General features: G+C 39.0%; 1 protein-coding gene and 1 pseudogene across 1 annotated transcript; one reads left to right on the top strand and one right to left on the bottom strand.

Annotated features, from left to right (window-relative positions):
* On the top strand, nt 206–1,173 carry LOC102180933 (annotated as a pseudogene).
* On the bottom strand, nt 23,493–24,461 carry LOC102180666 (olfactory receptor 7A17-like). The gene has a single exon (XM_018051665.1). The coding sequence runs from the start codon at nt 24,459–24,461 to the stop codon at nt 23,493–23,495; it is 969 nt and encodes a 322-aa protein (XP_017907154.1).

The following is a 24,894-nucleotide window of genomic DNA, read 5'->3' on the forward strand; positions in this document are numbered from 1 at the left end:
TGTACAGACTTTCCTACAAGTCTGTATATTTCCTCTCTCTCTAACATCTAGTCAGAGATGTTGCAAAACATCTCTTAAATGTTTTACTTATGTTTACTTTGCATATATATGGTTTAAATATATACATTGTAGCACTTTAAATAATAATACTTATTTGTGCAAAATTATATATGTATTTTTTATTCCTAGTCATCAACACCAGCACATGGTACCAGGAAATGATACACAAAATTCAGGATTTCTTCTTCAGGGTTTATCAGTGGAACCAGAACTGCAACCATTCATATTTGGAATGTTCCTCTCCATGTATCTGATCACTTTGTTTGGAAATTTGCTCATCATCCTGGCTGTCATTTCAGACTCCCATCTTCACACTCCCATGTACTTCTTCATCTCCAACTTATCCTTTATTGACGTCTGTTTCACTACCACAACCATCCTAAAGATGTTAATAAATATACAGATCCAGAGCAGAGTTATATCCTATGGAGGGTGCATCACCCAGATGTATTTTTACATGCTGTTTGCAGCACTGGATGATTTTCTTTTGACTGTGATGGCCTGTGACCACTTCTTGGCCATCTGCCGCCCCCTGCACTACACAGTCATCATGACCCCTGGCTCTGTGGGCTGCTGGTGCTGGTGTGCTGGATCACTAGTGCCCTGCTCTCCTTGTTAGAAAGCTTACTGGTCTTACAGCTGTCCTTCTGTACAGACTTGGAAATCCCCCACTTTTTCTGTGAAATCAAACAGGTTGTACTACTTGCCTGTTGTGACACTTTTCTTAATGATGTTTTTATGTATTTTACAGCAGTGCTGTTGGGTGGTGGACCCCTGGCTGGTATTCTTTATTCTTACTCTAAGATAGTGTTCTCCATACATAGAATCTCATCACCTCAGGGAAAATATAAAGCATTTTCCACCTGTGTATCACACCTCTCGGTTGTCTTCCTATATTATTGTTCAAGCCTAGGAGTGTCCCTTAGCTCGGCTGCTACCCACAGCTCATACTCAAGTGCAACAGCCTCAGTGATGTACACTGTGGTCACACCCATGCTGAACCCCTTCATCTACAGTCTAAGAAATAAAGACATAAAGAGCGCTCTGAAAAAATTCTTTCAGATGGCAGTTATAAAAAGGAAAATTGTTCTGGATCTGAAGAATCATCCTTGAAGAATGACTCCAAACCTTAAAACAAGGAATCCCTATTGTTTGATCAGATTGTGGGTGTTGAACTTGCTGTTTGTATTAATTTCTTAAATTTTCCATTTCTTTGATTTGAACACTTTAGACAATTTGTATACTCACTATTTTAAGTTTCCCCCTCTATCTGCTGATTTTTTGTTCATTTTCTTTTGTCCATTTTCCTACTTTTCCATTTTTATTTGTGCATTTTCCTACTTTCACGAAGCTTTTCCCAGCCTTGGAGAAGAAAGACTTGGAAATTTTGATTAATTTTGTGGTACAACATGCGTTAATTAAAGATAATTTTTCTCAAATGACATTTATTATCCTGAATGATTTTAGAAGAACTATAAAAACTGGAAAATGAGTAATAAAATTTCAGTAAGTACATACATATCAATAATTACTTTAAGTGTCAGTGGAATAAATGATTCAATAAAGAGACATAAGGTAGCAGAGTGGATAAAAAAGCAGAGCCCATCTATATGCTGGGCTTCCCAGGTGGTGCACTAGTAAAGAAACTGCCTGCCAATACAGGAAATGTGGAAGATGTGAGTTCAATCCCTGGGTTGGAAAGATCACCTAGAGGAGGAAGTGGCAACCCACTCTGGTATTCTTGCCTGAAAAATTCCATGGCCAGAGGAGCCTAGCAGGCTACAGTCCATGGGGTCACAAAGAGTCAGATATGACTGAGCAGCTTAGCACACATATCTATATATTGCATACAAGAGACTAACTTCAGACTAAATTTTCACAAAGAATGAATTTAAGGGAATGGAAAAGGTATTTTATGCATATGAACATTATAAGGAAGGGGGATTGCAATATTCATACCAGAAAAAATAGACTTTAAAGAAAATTTGTCTTTATTGCATAAGACAAAGGGTATTACATAATGTGAAAGGAATCAACACAAGAAGAGTACATACTAAAAATATTTGCTAACATATATATATCTAGGGCTTCCCTTGTGGCTCAGCTGGTAAAGAATCTGCCTGCAATGCAGGAGACCTGGGTTTGATCCTTGGGTTGGGAAGATCCCCTGGAGAAGGGAAAGGCTACCCATTCCAGTATTCTGGTTTGGCAAATTCCATGGACTGTAAAGTCCATGGGGTTGCAAAGAGTGAGCGACTTTTGCTTTGTATACCTAAGATAAGAGAAACTAAAGCATAAAGCAAATATTCACTTATATGAAGGGAAATATTAGCAATAATACAAGAACAACAGGAAATGTTAACAATTCATCTTCATCAATGAACTAATCATCTAGACAGCAAATCACTAAAGAAACAGGGATTCTCCAGGCAAGAGTACTGGAGTGGGTTGCCATTTCCTTCTCCAGGGAATCTTCCCCACCCAGGGATCAAACCTGGGTCTTCCACATTGCAGGGAGACGCTTTAACCTTTGAGCCACCATAGTTGTACTTAGTAAATATATAAAGAACATTAAATTTAAAAAAAAAACAGTTTTTATAGTGCTTGTGGAGTATACGCCAAGGTAGATCCATGATAGCCCAAGTAACAAGTCTTCTCAAACTTAAAAGTATAGAAACTGCATCATGCATTTATGGAGCACAGTGATATGAAAGCAGAAATCAACTAAAGGAAACAAAATGAGAAAAACACAAACCTATGGTGACTGAAAAGCATATAATAAAAAACCTAATGAGAAAATTAAGAAATCAAAGAGGAAATCAGGAAATATTTCTCAAAAAAAAATGAAAATGAGAGCACAAATTTCCAAAATACGAGATACAGCAAAAACTTATGAGTGATTTTAATACCAACACAAGTGTACCTCAAGGAATAAGGATATTCTCATATAAATCACCTAAGTTACCATCCAAAGGAATTAGGAAAAGTAGAACAAAGAAAGCTCAGAGTCAGTAGAAGGAAATAGTGGTAGAAACTAAATGAAATAGACCAAAAATTGAAAAGATCAATAAAATCGAGAGCTTGATTTTTATAAAGGATAACCAACATTAACAAGCCTTCAACCAGGCTCAATAGGGAAAAAAAGAGCTAGGGAAAAGAAGTAAAACCATCACTATTTGGAGATGCCATAATACCAGAACATGACTAGAGTTTATCAATGTGGTGATGCAAAGTTAATATACAGAAATATCTTGCATTCCTATACACTCATTTTTCTTCAAAAGAAAAGAGGAAAAAAAGAAAAAAAAAGTAGCTGGAGGAATTTGGTTCTCTGATTTTAGAGTATACTACAAAGCTACTATAATCTAAAGAGTATGGTGGTATCACAAAACAGAAATATAGATCAATGAAATGGGATTTAAATCCTGAACCAGGCACTTCTGGTAAACTAAGAAAAAGGAAGCAAGAATATACAATGGAGAAGAGATGGGCCCTTCAAAAAGTGGTGCTGGCCAGTCAGAATGGCTGCAGTCCAAAAGTCTGCAAACAATAAATGCTGGAGAGGGTGTGGAGAAAAGGGAACCCTCTTACACTGTTGGTGGGAATGCAAACTAGTACAACCACTATGGAGAACAGTGTCGAGATTCCTTAAAAATTTACAAATAGAACTGCCATATGACCCAGCAATCCCACTGCTGGGCATACACACCAAGGAAACCAGAATTGAAAGAGACACATGTACCCCAATGTTCATTGCAGCACTGTTTATAATAGCCAGGACATGGAAACAACCTAGATGTCCATCAGCAGATGAATGGATAAGAAAGCTGTGGTACATATACACAATGGAGTATTACTCAACCATTAAAAAGAATACATTTGAATCAGTTCTAATGAGATGGATGAAACTGGAGCCTATTATTCAGAGTGAAGTAAGCCAGAAAGAGAAACACCAATACAGTATACTAACACATATATATGGAATTTAGAAAGATGGCAATGATAACCCTGTATGCAAGACAGCAAAAGAGACACAGATGTATAGAATGGACTTTTGGACTCTGAGGGAGAGGGAGAGGGTGGGATGATTTGGGAGAAGGCACTGAAACATGTATACTATCATGTAAGAAATGAATCGCCAGTCTATGTTCGATACAGGATACAGGCTGCTTGGGGCTGGTGCACAGGGATGATCCAGAGAGATGATATGGGGTGGGAGGTGGGAGAGGGGTTCAGGATTGGGAACTCATGTACACCCATGGCGGATTCATGTCAATGTATGGCAAAACCAATACAGTATTGTAAAGTAAAATAAAGTAAAAATAAAAATTTTTTTAATAAATAAAAATAAAACAAACAACAAAGAAAACCAGGATTAAGGCTCTACATTACATTAGTAAGCGAATTCAGGTGAAAGGTACAGAGAAGGGCAGATAATACATACAGTAGTCTCTCTTCAAAGCAGGTACAGAGAGTCCTAACTTTGCATGGTAGCTTAGAACTACAAAAATGAATGTAAGTGTTCAAACCATGCAAAGAAATCTTAATAATCAACAGGGAAAATGATTTTTTTTCTATGATCCTTAAACATTTTTGCTATAAAATTAAAAACTTTCTTACAGCCTGTTGTAAATTTTTAGGGAATAAAAAATAGTGAATATATTTATTTAGTATGCTGTATTTTAAAACATTAGAAACATTAACACAGTATTTGTTAAAAATATATAAGGAGGAATTTGGACAGTTCCTGCTTGTGTGTGCTAAGTCGCTTCAGTCGTATCTGATTTTTTGCAACCCAATAGACTGTAGCCCTCCAGGCTCCTCAGTCCATGGGAGTCTCCTGGCAAGAATACTGGAGTGGGTTGCCATGACCACTAGCGCCACCTGGGAAGCCCCTCAAAACTAGTGGAGACCTCACAGGAACCCATCACCCAACTAGTCACTCAGCTCACTCAGTTTGGTATGTTCATTGACACTCCCAGAAAGAGCTGGCTCTAAGTTTAAAGAGACGATAGATGAATTTTGTTTCTTGGGTCATTGTTCTAGAAGAGGTTATTTCTAGGGACGGAGTATATAAAATGAGATTCAACAAAAGAGAAAACTTAAGAATATTTTTAAAAATCTCGTCACTTTTTGAAAGCAATCTAATCAATGTTGATAAAGTGGTTAATATCACTGTGTGGGAAGGTCTTCCCCAGAATATTCTGTTTTGTATTTATAGTGCTATGTTAAACCATTTATCAACATGTATCTCCTGGTATTTGTCGTCATGTTTAGTAGAACAAGGTAGTCATCTTATGCAAAGTTGATGTGTTCTTTGATAATATATTCAGTCATTTCAGAACTTCCATAGATATGTCCCTGCAATAAAGTTGATTTCTTTATTACAAAAAAAAAAATGGTGCTGGGAAAACTGGACATCTACATGTATAATTAGAAACATTACCTTGACACCCCAAGCATTCTTATTTTGAAGGTAGATACTGGAAATATGGCTTCCCAGATGGTTCAGTGGTAAAGAATCTGCCTATAATGCAGGAGACCTGTGTTCAATCCCTGGTTCTAGAAGATCCCCTGGAGAAGGAAATGGCAACCGGTTCCAATATTCTTGCCTGGAGAATCCCATAGATAGAGGAGCCTAGTAGGCTACAGTCCATGGGATCACAGGAGTCAGACATGACTTAGTGACTAAACCACCACCACCACCTAACACCATACACAAAAACAAACTATAAATAGATTAAATACTAAAATGTAAGGCCAGATAATATAAAAAAATCTTAGAGGGAAGCATAGGCAGAACACTCTCTGACATAAATCGCAATAAGATCTTTTTAGATTCATCTTATAGAGTAATGAAAATAAAAACAAAAATAAATAAGATCTAATTAAACTTTAAAACTTTTGCACATCAAAAGAGACTATAAAGAAAACAAAACAGCAATGCTCAGAATGGGAGAAAATATTTACACACAAAGCAGTTTATAAGGGATTAATCTCCAAAATATACAAAGAGCATATGCAGCTCAATTAAAAAAAAGAACAATCAAATCTCTCAGAAGACATAAATAGACATTTCTGCAATGAAGACAAACAAATGGCCAAAAAGCACATGAAAAAATGCTCAACATCACTAATTATTAGAGAAATGCAAATCAAAGCTACAATGAGATATCACCTCGCACTGGTCAGAATGGCTATCATCAAAAAAATCTACAAACAATAAATGATAGAGAGGGTGTGGAGAAAATGGAAATTTTCTATACCATTGGTGGGAATACAAATTGGTATAGCCACTATGAACTGTGTGAAGGTTTCCTGAAAAGCTAAAAATAGAACTATTGTATAACCCAGAAATCCCATTCATGGGCATACATCTGAAGAAAACCATGTTTCAAAAAGATATTTACATCCCAATGTTCATTGCACCTCTGTTTGCAATAGTCAGGACTTAAAAGTAACTTAAATGTCCATCAACGTGCTTCCCAAGTGGCACAGTGGTAAAGAATCAACCTGCCAATACAGGAGACATGAGAGACATGGGTTTAGTTCCCTGGTTGGGAAGATCCCCTGGAGTAGGAAATGGCAACACACTCTAGTATTCTTTCCTAGAAGGTTCCATGGTCAGAGGAGTCTGATGGCTACAGTCTTTGGGGTCACAAAGAATCAAGACACGACTAAGCAACTGAACACATACACACTGGAATGTGAATCAACAGAGGAACCAGCTCAGTTCAGTTCAGTCGCTCAGTCGTGTCCGACTCTTTGCGACCCCATGAATCGCAGCACGCCAGGCCTCCCTGTCCATCACCGACTCCCGGAGTTCACTCAGACTCGCGTTCATCGAGTCAGTGATGCCATCCAGCCATCTCATCCTCGGTCGTCCCCTTCTTCTCCTGCCACCAATCCCTCCCTGCCGAGGTCCAGCCCTGGTGGATCCAGGGTGATTCGAAGGTGGGGATGCAGTCCGGCGTCCTTGGAAATAACTTATTTAATTACAGATAGAGAGGGATTAGAAAATTAGCAGAGAAAAAGAGGCTGAATAACTTGGTTTACATGGAATACCAATCACCACCTACGTATGCCACAGGCATCTTCCTGTTCTCCCGAAGGAGAGGAGGCACTGAGGCTCCCCCGGTCCGATCTTAGAAGCCCAGGCAAAATTAGCAGGCTTGGTGGGTATGCATGCACCAGATGGGAATTCGGCCAGGAAACAGTAGGAGAGAAAAAGAGGCTGAATAACTTGGTTTACGTGGGATACCAATAAAATTCCAAGACAAGGAATTTGCACCATCTACATTGGGCCACCAGCACCACTTGAATATCGGAAGGTGCCCTTCCTTGGGCTCCTTCTCGGGTGGGCTTGAAAGCTAGAACAAGTAAGTAGACATGGCAAGCACCCACGCTCCAGATGGGAATTCAGCCAGAAAAACGGGGAGCAAGAAAGAAAAACATGGGGGAATCAGTCTTTCTGGAAACTGATCCCGATTTCTTTATTTTGGGGTCTGCTTATATACCTTTTGTCACACATAGGGACGAATATAGAGAAACGTGGGGGTCAGCAGTCCTGACTTTTATCAAAATCAGGGGCTTTACATAAAAAAAAGATCTTAGGGGTTTTACATCAGCTTCTGGGCATGAGGCCTGCTGACATTTTACAACCCTTTCTTTCTGATAACCAAAAAACTTATTTTTTCCAAGGGTGTTTTTTCTTAAGCCAGGCACCATCCTCCAAATAAAGTTGCATTCCTATAGGGTGAGGGTGTAGTGAGTTACAATCAAGAAAGGAATTTATTTAACCCAAGGTTAACATGATTAATCTTAAAGGTTAGTACTTATTTCTCCCATATACTTAAAGGTTAATACTTATTTCTCCTATATGTTAGTTATATTCATTATAAGGGCAGGGAATATGGAGATTTAGCAGCAAACGTCAGCCCAACAAATGAAAATCCTTTCACCAATGTTCCCCTTAAGATCTGTTTAGTCTTAAGATAGTGATAAAGTTACATTTTTACATAGCAAGGACACAGTGATTTATAACAAAGTACAGTGACCTATTACAAAAGAGAAAATTCATTAACTCAAAAAGTCTAGTATTGCTAACCTTAAAAACTACTATATTTCCTTTTATATATTCCAAATACATTGATTAATATATTCCCAGGTGCCTACGGATATGGAGGCCTGGCAGCAATCACTGACTCAACAATGAGAAAAGCCCTATGCTAATTAAGACTCTCAAAATACTCCAAACTCTCTGTGCTGTTTATGGTTGAGAGGTAGTAAACAATCATGTGCCTAGTGGCAGGAGTATGGATAATCCTGTCACACAAGCTAGTTTGCCAGCAGAGAGGTTTGACCTGAGACACCCCTGTCCCACCCAGGGCAGGGAATTAGCAGCAATTATTGGCACAACAAATGAAAAACCCTTCATCAATATAATTCCTAACCAACCCACTATACTAATAATTTCTAACTCCCCAAAAGAATTTGCCTTTAGTAAGTCTAAAACATCTCATGCCTCTCAGGTTGGGAGGCTGTGAACATTCACATGTGGCCAGATGAACCTATACATGCGGGCTAGATAACCTTCAGAGGAGTTCGTAAGTTGAAACACTCTTGTCACGCCCAGGAATTTTTATTGACTTGGAGCTGCACGTTTACTCCTTCTCTGAGAAACCGGTGGGGAACAGCCCCCCATAGAGTCAGAGGTGTAGGCGAGAGCATGAAACAGTAAAGTAGATAGACTCTGGTTTTGAGGGTAGATGCTCGGGAGCAGGGGGTTTCCTGAGGCTTGATCACGCCTTTGCAAATGCCAAGCCTCCTTCCTCATGACCATTGCCATGGGCGGAGTTCCTCACGCTGGCTCCTGGCACCTCCCAGCATCAAAGTCTTTTCCAATGAATCAACTCTTCGCATGAGGTGGCCAAAGTACTGGAGTTTCAGCTTCAGCATCATTCCTTCCAAAGAAACCCCAGGGCTGATCTCCTTCAGAATGGACTGGTTGGATCTCCTTGCAGTCCAAGGGACTCTCAAGAGTCTTCTCCAACACCACACTTCAAAAGCATCAGTTCTTCAGTGCTCAGCCTTCTTCACAGTCCAACTTTCATATCCATACATGACCACTGGAAAAACCACAGCCTTGACTAGCGGACCTTAGTCGGCAAAGTAGTGTCTCTGCTTTTGAATATGCTATCTAAGTTGGCCATAACTTTTCTTCCAAGGAGTAAGCGTCTTTTAATTTCATGGCTGCAATCACCATCTGCAGTGATTTTGGAGCCCCCCAAAAATAAAGTCTGACACTCTTTCCCCATCCATTTGCCCTGAAGTGATGGGACTGGATGCCATGATCTTCGTTTTCTGAATGTTGAGCTTTAAGCCAACTTTTTCACTCTCCTCTTTCACTTTCATCAAGAGGCTTTTTAGTTCCTCTTCACTTTCTGCCATAAGGGTCGTGTTATCTGCATATCTGAGGTTATCAATATTTCTCCCAGCAGTCTTGATTCCAGCTTGTGTTTCTTCCAGTCCAGCGTTTCTCATGATGTACTCAGCATATAAGTTAAATAAGCAGGGTGACAATATACAGCCTTGATGTACTCCTTTTCCTATTTGGAACCAGTCTGTTGTTCTATGTCCAGTTCTAACTGTTGCTTCCTGACCTGCATACAGATTTCTCAAGAGGCAGGTCAGGTGGTCTGGTATTCCCATCTCTCTCAGAATTTTCCACAGTTTATTGTGATCCACACAGTCAAAGGCTTTGGCATAGTCAATAAAGCAGAAATAGATGTTTTTCTGGAACTCTCTTGCTTTTTCCATGATCCAGCGGATGTTGGCAATTTGATCTCTGGTTCCTCTGCCTTTTCTAAAACCAACTTGAACATCAGGAAGTTCACGGTTCACGTATTGCTGAAGCCTGGCTTGCAGAATTTTGAGCATTACTTTACTATCATGTGAGATGAGTGCAATTGTGCGGTAGTTTGAGCATTCTTTGGCATTGCCTTTCTTTGGGATTGGAATGAAAACTGACATTTTCCAGTCCTGTGGCCACTGCTGAGTTTTCCAAATTTGTTGGCATATTGAGTGCAGCACTTTCACAGCATCATCTTTCAGGATTTGAAATAGCTCTACTGGAATTCCATCACCTCCACTAGCTTTGTTTGTAGTGATACTTTCTAAGGCCCGCTTGACTTCACATTCCAGGATGTCTGGCTCTAGATGAGAGGAATGGATAACAAAATTGGTACATGTATACAATGGAATACTACTCAGCCAAAAAAGGAACAAATCTGAGTCAATTGTAGTGAGGTGGATTAGCTTACATCTTGTTATATAGAATTAAGTAACTTGCAAAGACAAAAGCAAATATTGTATATTAACACATATACATGGGATCTTAAGAAATGATATTGATGAACCTATCTGCAGGGAAGGAATGAAGATGCAGATATAGAGAATGGACTTGTGGACACAGTGGAGGTAGGAGACGGTGGGGCAAATTGTGAATGTAGCACTGACATGTATACACTACCATGTGTAAGATAGATAGATAGTGGGAAGATGCTACACATATTTTTTGAAAGTTTCCTTCCAGACAGGAAATGACTCTTTTAGGCCTCTTGTTTCTTATCCATAAATAGGGAAATTCCACTGATGTAATAGAATAGGTGTATTAATTAAGAGCAGCTGTGACTAAGTCCGAGGTATGCACTTACTTAGCTCAATGTGACATCAGAGGACCATAGGGACAGAAAGTCCAGCATTGCCCTGCCACCAGGACATGGAGTTGTGATCTTTCAGGGACATCTCCTCGCAAGAATCACACATGGAACAGGATATTTGAGAATCCACTGATCTAGTCTGTGTTGTACTCAGGGACATACATTTGACCCCTCACATTGCTGGATCATCAAAAAAGCAAGAGAGTTCCAGAAGAATATCTATTTCTGCTTTATTGACTATGCCAAAGCCTTTGACTGTGTGGATCACACTAAACTGCGGAAAACTCTGAAAGAGATGGGAATACCAGACCACCTGACCTGCCTCTTGAGAAACCTCTATGCAGGTCAGGAAGCAACAGTTAGAACTGGACATGGAACAACAGACTGGTTCCAAATAGGAAAAGGAGTACATCAAGGCTGTATATTGTCACCCTGCTTGTTTAACTTCTCTGCAGAGTACATCATGAGAAACGCTGGGCTGGAGGAAGTATAAGCTGGAATCAAGATTGCCAAGAGAAATATCAATAACCTCAGATATGCAGATGACACCACCCTTATGGCAGAAAGTGAAGAAGAACTGAAGGGCTTCTTGATGACAGTGAAAGAGGAGAGTGAAAAAGTTGGCTTAAAGCTCAACATTCAGAAACCAAATATCATGGCATCCAGTCCCATCACTTCATGGCAAATATATGGGGAAACAGTGGAAACAGGGGCTGACTTTATTTTTCTGGGCTCCAAAATCACTGCAGATGGTGATTGCAGCCATGAAATTAAAAGACATTTACTCCTTGGAAGGAAAGTTATGTCCAACCTAGACAGGATATTAAAAAGCAGAGACATTACTTTGTCAAAAAAGGTCCATCTAGTCAAGGCTATGGTTTTTCCAGTGGTCATGTATGGATGCGAGAGTTGGACCATAAAGAAAGCTGAGAGCTGAAGAATTGATGGATTTGAACTGTGGTATTGGAGAAGACTCTTGAGAGTCCCTTGGACTGCAAGGAGATCCAACCATTCCATCCTAAAGGAGATCAGTCCTGGGTGTTCATTGGAAGGACTGATGTTGAAGCTGAAACTCCAATACTTTGGCCACCTGATGCAAAGAGCTGACTCATTAGAAAAGACCCTGATGCTGGGAGGGATTTGGGGCAGAATGAGAAGGGGACGACAGAGGCTGAAAGGGTTAGATGGCACCACCGACTCAATGGACATGGGTTTGGGTGGACTCCAGGATTTGGTGATGGACAGGGAGGCCTGGCGTTCTGCAGTTCAAGGGGTCACAAAGAGTTGGACACGACTGAGCGACTGAACTGAACTGAACTGAACTGAACTGAATGCTATTTAAAGATAAATTATTCTTTAAAATCTATTCTTATCTCCCTTACATAATTAGTAATATACAGCTATTTTTCATCTGTGGATGTGAATTAATTTCTGAAAGTAGGAAATCTACACAGAGAAATCAATAAATGTTAATGAAACTAGATATCTTAGTAAAGTTAAATATTTGATTTAAATAGATAATTTGAAATAAAGAATTCAAGACATACATATTTCAACTTCCACAGTAGGACTGAAGAATTGCAAGTCTCACTGAGGATCTGATTTTTGCAAACATGTGTATTTATTCAGCTCTAGGAAGTTTTCCATTTGATAGTACTCTTTGAAATAATCTTTATTTTTATTTTTTCAGAAATTTTTATTGACTTGCTATTGTTTTAATTTGCATTTCTCTAATAATTAGTGATGTTGTGCATTTCTTCATGTGCCTGACAGTCATCTGTATCTCTTCTCTGGGAAAATACTCAGGTGTTCTGCCCATTTTTCAATCAGGTTTTTTCTAATATTAAGATGTATGGGCTATTTATATATTTTGAATATTAACTCCTTATTGGTCACAGTACTTGCAAAGATTTTCACCCATTCACTTGATTATCTTTTCAGTTTGTCAATGGTTACTTTTTTATAAAAGTTCTTTTAAGTTTATTTAGGCCTAGTTGTTAATTTTTGTTTTTTCATTTTTTAAGCATTAGAAGGCAGATCCCCAAATGAAAATAGAGACATTACTTTGCCCTCAAAGGTCGTCTAGTCAAGGCTACAGTTTTTCCAATAATCATGTATGGATATGAGAGTTGGACTATAAAGAAAGCTGAGCACCAAAGAACTTATGATTTTGAACTGTAGTGCTGGAGAAGACTCTTGAGAGTCCCTTGGACTGCAAGGATATCCTACCAGTCCATCCTAAAGGAGATCAGTCCTGAGTGTTCACTGAAAGGACTGATGTTGAAGTTGAAGCTCCAATACTTCGGCCACCTGATGCAAAGAACTGACTCATTTGAAAAGACTCTGATGATGAGAAAGATTGAAGGCAAGAGGAGAAGGGAACAACCTAGGATGAGATGGTTGGATGGCATCACTGACTCAATGGACATGAGTTTGGGTAAACTCTTGGAGTTGGTGATGGACAGGGAGGCCTGTGTGCTGCAGTCCATGGGGTTGCAAAGAGTCGGATATGACTGAGCAACTGAATTGAGCTGAACTGATGTCAAAGAATATTATGCTTATGTTCTCTTCTAGGATTGTGTGTATATGTGTGTGTGTGTGCTCTTACCTTTAGAATTTTAAGCTATTATGAGTTTGTTTTTGTGTATGGTCTGAGGGAATATTTTAATCATATTTTTACATGTCACTGTCCAGTTTTCCCAGCACTGTTTGTTGAAAAAATTTGTACTTTATTATCTCCTTGTCTTTAATTGAGTATAGATGCGTTGGTTCATTTCCGGACTCTTTATTCTGTTCCACTGATATGTATCAGATTTCTGTAGCTTCGTTGTAGTCTAGTCAGGAAGGGTGATAACCCCAGCTTTATTCTTTTTTCTCAGGATTGCTTCATCAATTCATTCTTTTGTGATTCCATATGAATTTTAAGATTATTTTCCCTAGTTCTGTGGAAAACATACTGGATACTTTGATAGGGATTGCATTATATCTGGATATTCTTCAGGTTTTTTGACACTTTAATAATATAAATTCTTTCAATCCTTATCAAAATGCTCGTGACATTCACAGAACTAGAACAAATAATTCTAAAATTTATGTGGAAGTAAAAAGATAAAGAAGCTGAATATCATTCAGCCATGAGAAAGAATGAATATCTTACCACTTACAACAAAATGGGCGAATTTTAGGGCATTAAGCTAAGTAAAATATGTCAGAGAGAAAAAGATACACACTATATTATCTCACTATTTGGTCAAATTTAAAAAAAAAAACAAACAAACGCCCAAGCATATGGAGTTACAGAACAGATTGTTGCCTGAGCCGGGATGTAGAAATTGAGCAAATATGGATGAATATTGTCAAAAAAGTACAAATTTCAGCTATAAAATGAATAAGTTATGGGGCTATAATGTACAACATGGGACTATAATTAATATAATTGTACCTTATACTTTGATGTAGCCAGGAGAGGGAATCTTGCAAATTCTCATCATGTGAAAAAAATGTAACCATGTATGGTAATGACTGCTAACTTGATTTATTGTAGTGATTCAATTCAGTTCAGTTCAGTCGCTCAGTCGTGTCCAACTCTCTGCAACCCCATGAATCGCAGCATGCCAGTCCTCCCTGTCCATCACCAACTCCTGGAGTTTACCAAACTCATGTCCATTGAGTCTGTATGCCATCCAGCCATCTCATTCTCTGTCGTCCCCTTCTCCTCCTGCCCCCGATCCCTCCCAGCATCAGGGTCTTTTCCAGTGAGTCAACTCTTTGCATGAGGTAGCCAAGGTATTGGAGTTTCAGCTTTAGCATCATTCCTTCCAAAGAAATCCTTCCAAAAATCTCCTTCAGAATGGACTGGTTGGATCTCCTTGCAGTCCAAGGGACTCTCAAGAGTCTTCTCCAACACCACAGTTCAAAAGCATCAATTCTTCGGTGCTCAGCTTTCTTTACAGCCCAACTCTCATATCCATACATGACCACTGGAAAAACCATAGCCTTGACTAGGAGAGAAATAAAATAGAGGAGAGCAAAACAATATAAAAAAATCAACAAATGGTTCTTTGCAAAGATCCACAAGAATGACAAAACTTTAAATACATTGCTAAAAAAAAGGCAGAAGATTCAACTACTCAAAATAAGAAATCAATGTTGTGAGCATTACTGCTAAAATAATAGAAACAAAGAATTCAAAGAGAACACTATATACAATTGCACATCAGCAGATTAGATAATCCAGACAAAAGGGACAAATTCCTAAAATGTTCCATCCGAGACTGAATCAAGAAGAAATAGAAAATCTGAATAGACCTATAATTAGTAAGATGATTGAATCAGTAATCCAAAAATTCCAATAAAGAACAGCCTTGTGCCACGTAGTTTCACTGTTGCATTCTACTAAATATAATTAGTTAATAATCATCATTCTCAAATGCTTCTTAAAAATTGAAGAGAAGGAACTCTCTCTAACTCATTCCATGAGGCCAGTATTAATCTTCTACCAAAGCCAAAAGAAAACAATACAAAAAAATAAAACAATAGATGGATATACTCGTGAATAATAATAGAAATATCTTCAGCACATACTAGCTAGCTGAATGCAGCAGCACATTAAATGGATTGCGAAAAATAACCAAATGAGATTTATTCCTGGAATCTAAAGATGGTCAGAAAGATTACATTCTCTACACATGGACATCACCAGATGGTCGACACTGAAATCAGATTGATTATATTCTTTGCAGCCAAAGATGGAGAAGCTCTATGCAGTCAGCAAAAACAAGACCGGGAGCTGACTGTGGCTCAGATCATGAACTCCTTATTGCCAAATTCAGACTGAAATTGAAGAAAGTGGAGAAAACCACTAGACCATTCAAGTATGACCTAAATCAAATCCCTTATGATTATACAGTGGAAGTGAGAAATAGATTTAAGGGCCTAGATCTGATAGACAGAGTACCTGATGAACTCTGGATGTAGGTTTGTGACATTGTACAGGAGACAGGAATCAAGACCATCCCCAAGAGTTAGAAATGCAACAAAGCAAAATGGCTGTCTGAGGAGGTCTTACAAATAGCTGTGAAAAGATGGGAACCAAAAAGCAAAGGAGAAAAGGAAAGATATACCCATTTGAATGCAGAGTTCCAAAGAATAGCACAGAAAAATAAGAAAGCCTTCCACAGAGATCAATGCAAAGAAATAGAGGAAAACAATAGAATGAGAAAGACTAGAGATCTCGTCAAGAAAATTAGAGATACCAAGGGAACATTTCATGCAAAGATGGGCTAAATAAAGGAGAGAAATGGTAGGGACCTAAGAGAAGCAGAAGATATTAAGAAGAGGTGGCAAGAATACACAGAAGAACTGTACAAAAACGATCTTCATGACCAAGATAATCGTGATGCTGTGATCACTCACCTAGAGCCAGACATCCTAGAATGTGAAGTCAAGTGGGCATTAGGAAGCATCACTACGAACAAAGCCAGTGGAGGTGATGGAATTCCAGTTGAGATATTTCAAATCCTAAAAGATGACGCTATGAAAGTGCTCCACTCAATATGCCAGCAAATATGGAAAACTCAGCAGTGGCCACAGGACTGGAAAAGCTCAGTTTTCATTCTGATTCCTAAGAAAGGCAATGCCAAAGAATGCTCAAGCTACTGCACAATTGCACTCATCTCACACGCTAGTAAAGTAATGCTCAAAATTTTCTAAGCCAGGCTTCAACAATATGTGAACCATGAACTTCCTGATGTTCAAGCTGGTCTTAGAAAAGGCAGAGGAACCAGATCAATTGCCAGCATCCACTGGATCATCGAAAAAGCAAGAGAGCTCCAGGGGAGAAAAAACATCTATTTCTGCTTTATTGTTTATGCCAAAGCCTTTGACTGTGTGGATCACAATAAACTGTGGAAAATTCTGAAAGAGATGGGAATACCAGACCGCCTGACCTGCCTCTTGAGAAATCTGTATGCAAGTCAAGAAGCAACAGTTAGAACTAAACATGGAACAACAGACTGGTTCCAAATCAGAAAAGAAGTACATCGTGACTGTATATTGTCACCGTGCTTATTTAACTTATACGCAGAATGCATTATGAGATACACTGGGCTAGAGGAAGCACAAGCTGGAATCAAGATTGCCGGGAGAAATATCAATAACCTCAGATATGCAGATGACACCACCCTTATGGCAGAAAGTGAAGAGGAACTCAAAAGCCTCTTGATGAAAGTAAAAGAGGAGAGTGAAAAAGTTGGCTTAAAGCTCAACATTCAGAAAACAAAGATCATGGCATCCGGTCCTATCATTTCATGACAAATAGATGGGAAACTGGAAACAATGTCAAACTTTATTTTGGGGGGCTCCAAAATCACTGCATATGGTGACTGCAGCCATGAAATAAAAAGACGCTTACTCCTTGGAATAAAAGTTATGACCAACCTAGACAGCATATTAAAAAGCAGAGACATCACTTTGTCAACAAAGGTCAATCTAGTCAAGGCTATGTTCTTTCCGGTAGTCATGTATGGAAGTGAGAGTTGGACTATAAAGAAAGCTGAGCACTGAAGAATTGATGCTTTTGAACTGTAGCATTAGAGAAGACTCTTGAGAGCCCCTTGGACTGCAAGGAGATCCAAACAGTCCATCCTAAAGGAGATCAGTCCTGAATATTCATGGGAAGGACTGATGTTGAAGCTGAAACTCCAATACTTTGGCCACCTGATACGAAGAGCTGACTCATTGGAAAAGATCCTAATGCTGGGATAGATTGAAGGCTGGAGGAGAGGAGACAACAGAGCATGAGATGGTTGGATGGCATCACCGACTCAATGGACATGGGTTTGAGTAAACTCCGGGAGTTGGTGATGAACAGGGAAGCCTGGCGTGCTGCAGTCCATGGGGTCACAGAGAGTCGGACACGACTGAGAGACTGAACTGAACTGAAAGATGGTCCAATGTATGGAAAGAAATAAATGTAATAGCTAAGAGTAAAACACTGATGCTTTTTCAGAGAATGATGCCTGCTTTTGCCATTTCTACTCAACATAATACAGGAGGACTCTGCTAGAGAAAATATGCAAGAAAAAAGATATGAAAAAAATCTATGTTAAAAAAAGAAGTAAAAATCATCCTTCTTCATAGAAATGGTGTAATGTGTAGAAACCCTCAGATTACACACAGACACAGACACAGACACAGAACAAATGCACACATTTGGACTCACTAGGGAAATTCAGCAAAGTTGCACAAGAAAAAATCAACACACCTAAGTTATTGTGCTTCTACATGCTCATGAAGAACTGTTCAAAAAAGAATAAATATTCTTAGCAATAAACTCAAATAGTGAGGCAAAACTGTACTATCATTCAATGTGGAAGGGATAGATTTTTTTTTCAACAAATTACATTGAGTAAAGTGAAAAATGAAGGTAAGATAGGTTTTTTTTTAATTCATAATGAGATCCAAAACAGAGTCCTTTCCTTGGGATGAGAACAATCCCTGGGATGATCAGTCCTTTCAATTTGGCCAATGAAAGGGCAGTGCTTTGTTTTCTCTGGGATAGACATTCATCCTGGATACAGATTTCCGTTTCCTGCATGCTGTGCTTCTAGGTGTATTACCAATCGTCATGGTGTCCCACACACACTGCACAGGAAATGAAGTGTGACAATGAGCAACTGCTCATGGAATCCACTGGTCCTTCCCTTTTCCAACCATCCTGAAGCAGGTGGCCCAACACAACAGTGGAATGGGGTTTTGAGGACAGAGAATCTGTGTCCCCTGTGTGGAGATTCCTTGTAGGAACGGTGCACTGTTCTTTGGGGAGGTGCAAAATTTCTAAATCATCATCCTTTATAAGGATTTCTCCCAAAACCAGGGCTCAAGGGTCCAGGACACAAACAAGTTTGTCCCATTACAGACTTGGTTACCTTCTTTGTGACCATATATTATTTGTCCCTGTTCTCTCCACATACTGACCTCCATAAAGTCAGGAAATCTAGTTCACTTTTGTCCTGTTGTACCCCAGCAGCTAGCATATTGCCTGCTCTGTGTAAAAATCAAAGTTCTAATGAATGCATAAACCAAATGGGGTACATCCACACGGTGGAATGTTTCCAGGCTTTCAAAGAAGGAAATTCAGATACATGCCACAATAAAGATGAACCTTAAGGATATTACACTAAATGAAATAGGCTAGTCACAAAATAACAAATACAGAAAACTTCATTTATATGGCCTACCCAGAACAGTCAAGTATTTAGAGACAGAAAGCAGAATGGAGGCTTCCAGCATTTGGGGAATTTTATGGAAATAGAGAGCTGCTGTTTAATGGACATAGAATTTCAGTTTTGCACATTCTCAAGATTTGTTACACAACAATGTAAATATATTTAACACTACTGAACTGTACACTTAAAAATAATTAGCCTCCAAAAAATAAATAAATAAAAATATTTCCATTTATATATTACCAAAATATTAATGGTAATTATTTTACCGTAATTTAAAACTCAGCTTCCCCCAAGACTCTCACTAATGTAGACCTGCTGATTGTCTGGAATCTCATCTCCTCTCTCTCTTGCCCTCTCTTGGCTCAGCCACACTAGCTTTTTCACTGCTAATTGAACATATCAAGCTCATTCCTACGAGCTTTGCCCATGCTGTTCACTCTGTCTAGAATAATTTTCATGCCCAAATCCGTCTTGCCAAACTGGAGCACAACGCAGATGTCACCTGCACAGAGGGGTACCCCAGACCTCTGGGTAAAGCTGCTTTTCCCATGTCTCTTTATTGATGTTCTTACTGCTTCTGAAATCACTTAATTTAAACATTTATTCTCCTGTAAGGTGTCTCTTGTCGATGCTAGATGAGGGTGGCGGCACTGCCTGTCTTGTCACTGTGATTCCTGCTACCAGCCTCTGTGTCAACTGAATGAAAATGTAAATGGAAAAGTGCTTCACAAATAAAAACAGTTCACAAACTGACTGGGAGAAATGAACCTCAGTGGGTACAGACTTTCTGCTCAGGGTGATGAAAAGCTTTGGAACCGGTGATGAGGGGGCTTCCCAGGTGGCTATAGCGGTAAAGAACCCACCTGCCAGTACAGGAGATATAAGAGACCAGGTTCAATCTCTGAGTTGGGAAGATCCCCTGGAGGAGAGCTCGACAACCCACTTCAGTACTCTTGCCTGGAGAATCCCATGGGCAGAGGAGCCAGATGCCATGATTTTAATTTTTTTAATATTGATCTTTAAGCTGACTTTTTCACTCTTTTTTTTTCTTTTTAATTTATTTTTTTATTGAAGGATAATTGCTTTACAGAATTTTTGTTTTCTGTCAAACCTCAACATGAATCAGCCACAGGTATACATATACCCCCTCCCTTTTGAACCTCCCTTCCATCTCCCTCCCCCTCCCACCCCTCTAGATTGATACAGAGCCCCTGTTGGAGTTTCCTGAGCCATACGGCAAATTCCCATTGGCTGTCTATTTTACATATTGTAAGGTAAGTTTCCATGTTACTCTTTCCATACATCTCACCCTCTCCTCCCCTGTCCCCATGTCCATAAATCTATTCTCCATGCCTGTTTCTCCATTGCTGCTCTGTAAATAAGTTCTTCAATACCATTCTTCTAGATTCCATATGTATGTGTTAGAATACATTATTTATCCTTTTCTTTCTGACACATTTCACTCTGTATAATAGGTTTTAGGTTCATCCACCACATCAGAATTGATTCAAATGTGTTCCTTTGTATGGCTGAGTAATATTCCTCTGCATATATGTACCACAACTTATTTATCCATTCATCTGTCAGTGGGCATCTAGGTTGCTTCCATGTTCTAGCTATTGTAAATAGCGCTGCAATGAATATTAGGGTACATGCGTCTTTTTCAATTTTGGTTTCCTCAGGGTTTATGCCTGAGGAGTGGGATTGCTGGATCATAGGGTGGTCTTATTTCTAGCTTTTTAAGGAATCTCTATACCATTTTCCACAGTGGCTGTATCAATTTACATTCCCACCAATAGTGCAAGAGGGTTCCCTTTCCTCCACACCCTCTTCAGCATTTATCGTTTGTAGACTTTTTGTTGATGGCCATTCTGACTTATTTAACTTATATGCAGAGTACATCATGAGAAACGCTGGGCTGGATGAAGCACAAGTTGGAATCAAGATTGCTAGGAGAAATATCAATTACCTCAGATATGCAGATAACACAACCTTTATGGCAGAAAGCAAAGAAGAACTAAAGAGCCTCTTGATGAAAGTAAAAGAGGAGAGTGAAAGAGTTGGCTTAAAGCTCAACATTCAGAAAACTAAGATCAAGGCATCTGGTCCGATCACTTCATGGTAAATAAGTGGGGAAACAGTGACAGACTTTATTTTGGGGGGCTCCAAAAATCACTGCAGATGGTGACTTCAGCCATGAAATTAAAAGACACTTGCTCCTTGGAAGTTATGACCAACCTAGACAGCATGTTAAAAAGCAGAGACATTACTTTGCCAACACAGGTCTGTCTAGTAAAGGCTATGGTTTTTACAGTAGTCATGTATGGAAGTGGGAGTTGGACCATAAAGAAAGCTGAGTGCTGAAGAATTGATGCTTTTGAACTGCAGTGTTGGAGAAGACTCTTGAGAGTCCCTTGGACTGCAAGGAGATCCAACCAGTCCATTCTAAAGGAAATCAGTCCTGAATATTTGTTGAAAGGACTGATGTTGAAGCTGAAACTCCAATACTTTGGCCACCTGATGCAAAAAACCGACTCATTTGAAAAGACCCTGATGCTGGGAAATACTGAAGGTGGGAGAAGAAGGGGATGACAGATGAGATGGTTGGATGGCAACACTGACTCAATGGACATGAGTTTGAGTAAAGTCTGGGAATTGGTGATAGACAGGGAGGCCTGGAGTGCTGCAGTCCAAGGGGCGGCAGAGGCGGACACGGCTGAACAACTGAACTGAACTGACTGAGACCTCTGTTGGTATTAAGATCACTCATGACAGTTTTGTTGCATCCTATGTATTTTGGAAAGTTGTGCTCTCATTTTTATTCTTTTAACTATTTCCTGATTTCCTCTTTGATTTCTTCATTTACCCATTAGTTTGGGTTTTTATAGTGTTACTTAGTAATATGGGTTTTTTTAGTTATATGTGTTTTTCTCATTTTATTTCCTATAATTGATTTCTGGTTTCATACCTTTGTGCTCCAAAAATGCAAAAGCAATTTTCATACTTTTAAATTTGAGGCTTGTTTATTGGGCTATCATGTGACCTACCCTGGAGTATATACTCCATGTGCACTATAAAAATGTGTGTTGTGTTGTTTTTCAGAATTGAATCTCCTGTATGTATTTATTAAGTGAAAGGGAAGTAGCTCAGTCATGTCCGACTCTTTGCGACCCCACGGACTGTAGCCTACCAGGCTTCTCCATCCCTGGGATTCTCCAGGCAAGAATGCTGGAGTGGGTTGCCATTTCCTTCTCCAAAAGATCTTCCCAACCCAGGGATTGAACCTGGGTCTCCCACATTGCAGGCAGGCGCTTTACCATCTGAGCCACCAGGGAAGTCCTGTGTTTATTAAGAACAACTATTCTAACATGTCATTCAAGACCACTGTTGATTTTCTGTCTAGATAATCAGTCCATTGATATAAATGGGATGTTAACATTTCCTGTTGTTCTTGTATTATTGTCAATATCTCCCTTTATATGTCAATATTTACTTTATCCTTTAGTTTCTCTCATCTTAGGCACATATATACTAGCAAATATATATATATTATAATATATTCTTCTTGTGTTGATTCCTTTCACATTATATAATACCCTTCTTTGTCTCATATAATAAAGATAAATTTGTTTTAAAGTCTATTTTGTCTGATATGGATACTGCAACCGCTCTTTCTTATAATGTTCATATGCATAAAATATCTTCTTGCAGTCCCTTACATTTATCCTTTGTGAAAAATTTAGCTCTGAAGTTAGTCTCTTACATGAAGCATATATGTGTGTGCTCAGTCACTCACTCACGTCTAACTCTTTGCAACCCTATGGACCTTTTAGCCCTCCAGGCTTTTTTGTCCATGGAATTTTTCTGAAAAGAATACTGGAGTGGGTTGCCATTTCCTTTTCCAGTTGATTTTCGCAACCCAGGGATCTAAGCCACATCTCTTACATTTCCTGCATTGGCAGGTGGATTCTTTACCACTGCACCACTTGAGAAGCCCCAGCATTTATATGGGTTTTGTTGTCTTATCCTGTCAGGCACCCTATGTCTCTTTACTGAATCATTTACTCCATAGGCACTTAAAGAAATTATTGATATATATATATGTAATTTTAAAAATTTTATTACTCATTTTCCAGTTTTTTGGATAATATATGTCATTTGAGAAAAATTATTTTCAAGTAATCCATGTTGCACCAATTAATCAAAATTTCCAAGTCTTTCTTCTCTAAGGCTGGGAACAACTTTGTGAAAGTAGGAAAATGCACAAATGAAAATGGAAAAGTAGGGAAATGGACAAAAGAAAATGAACAGAAAAAAAATTCATTAGAGAGGAAAACTTCAACAGGTGAGTATACAAATCGTCTAAAGTGTTGAAGTCAAAGAAATGGAAATTTTAAGAAATTAACAGAAGGAGCAAATTCAACATTCAGAATCTGATCAAAGAATAGGAATTTCTTGTTTTAAGGTTTTGAGTCCTTCTTCAAGGACATGTCTTCAGACTCAGAATGATTTTCCTTTTCTCAACTACCATCTGAATGAATCCTTTCAGAGCCCTCTTTATGTCTTTATTTCTCAGACTGTAGGTGAAGGGGTTCAGCATGGGTGTGACCACAGTGTACATCACCGAGGCTGTTGCACTTGAGTGTGAGCTGTGGGTAGCAGCCGAGCTAAGGGACACTCCTAGGCTTGAACAATAATATAGGAAGACAACTAACAGGTGAGACACACAGGTGGAGAATGCTTTATATTTCCCCTGAGGTGATGAGATTCCACGTATGGAGAACACTATCTTAGAGTAAGAGTAAAGAATACCAGCCAGGGGGCCACCACCCAACAGCACTGCTGTAAAATACATAATCATATCATTAAGGAGAGTGTCACAACAGGCAAGTAGTACAACCTGTTTGATTTCACAGAAAAAGTGGGGGATTTCCAAGTCTGTACAGAAGGACAGCTGTAACACCAGTAAGCTTTCTAACAAGGAGAGCAGGGCACTAGTGATCCAGCACACCAGCACCAGCAGCCCACAGAGCCAGGGGTTCATGATGACTGTGTAGTGCAGGGGGCGGCAGATGGCCAAGAAGCGGTCACAGGCCATCACAGTCAAAAGAAAATCATCCAGTGCTGCAAACAGCATGTAAAAATACATCTGGGTGATGCACCCTCCATAGGATATAACTCTGCTCTGGATCTGTATATTTATTAACATCTTTAGGATGGTTGTGGTAGTGAAACAGATGTCAACAAAGGACAAGTTGGAGATGAAGAAGTACATGGGAGTGTGAAGATGGGAGTCTAAACTGACAGCCAGGATGATGAGCAGATTTCCAAACAAAGTGATCAGATACATGGAGAGGAACATTCCAAATATGAATGGTTGCAGTTCTGGTTCCACTGATAAACCCTGAAGAAGAAATCCTGAATTTTGTGTATCATTTCCTGGTACCATGTGCTGGTGTTGATGACTAGAAATAAAAACACATATATGAATTTGCACAGATGGGTATTATTCATTTGAAATGCTACAATGTATAAAGTAAGTATATGTATTGAATATAATATATATACATACATACATGTATTGTCTGAATCCTCACATTTAAGGGATGTTCTGTGACATCTCTGACTAGGAATTCTTTTAAAAAGAGAGGAAATATATGGTCTTGAGTGGGAAAAAATATCTGAAGTTCTCAAGTGATCCTAGATTACAATGTGGAGAAATTTTTCAGACTTTCTCCCAAGGAATCATGCATTAAACCATTTTAATGAGAAATATTTTCATGCATTTGAGGAACATATGGTGAGTACTGGCCATTTTCTAGGTTTTAGATGCTGAGAAACAAAAGCCAAAAATAAAAGGACAGTGAAAATATATAAGAAAA

The sequence above is a fragment of the Capra hircus genome, chromosome 7, assembly GCF_001704415.2.
Source record: "Capra hircus breed San Clemente chromosome 7, ASM170441v1, whole genome shotgun sequence".
Lineage (NCBI taxonomy): Eukaryota > Metazoa > Chordata > Mammalia > Artiodactyla > Bovidae > Capra > Capra hircus.

Excerpts from the sequence above, each read along its gene's own strand:
- LOC102180666 (XM_018051665.1), bottom strand. The coding sequence starts at position 24,461 with ATGGTACCAGGAAATGATACACAAAATTCAGGATTTCTTCTTCAGGGT.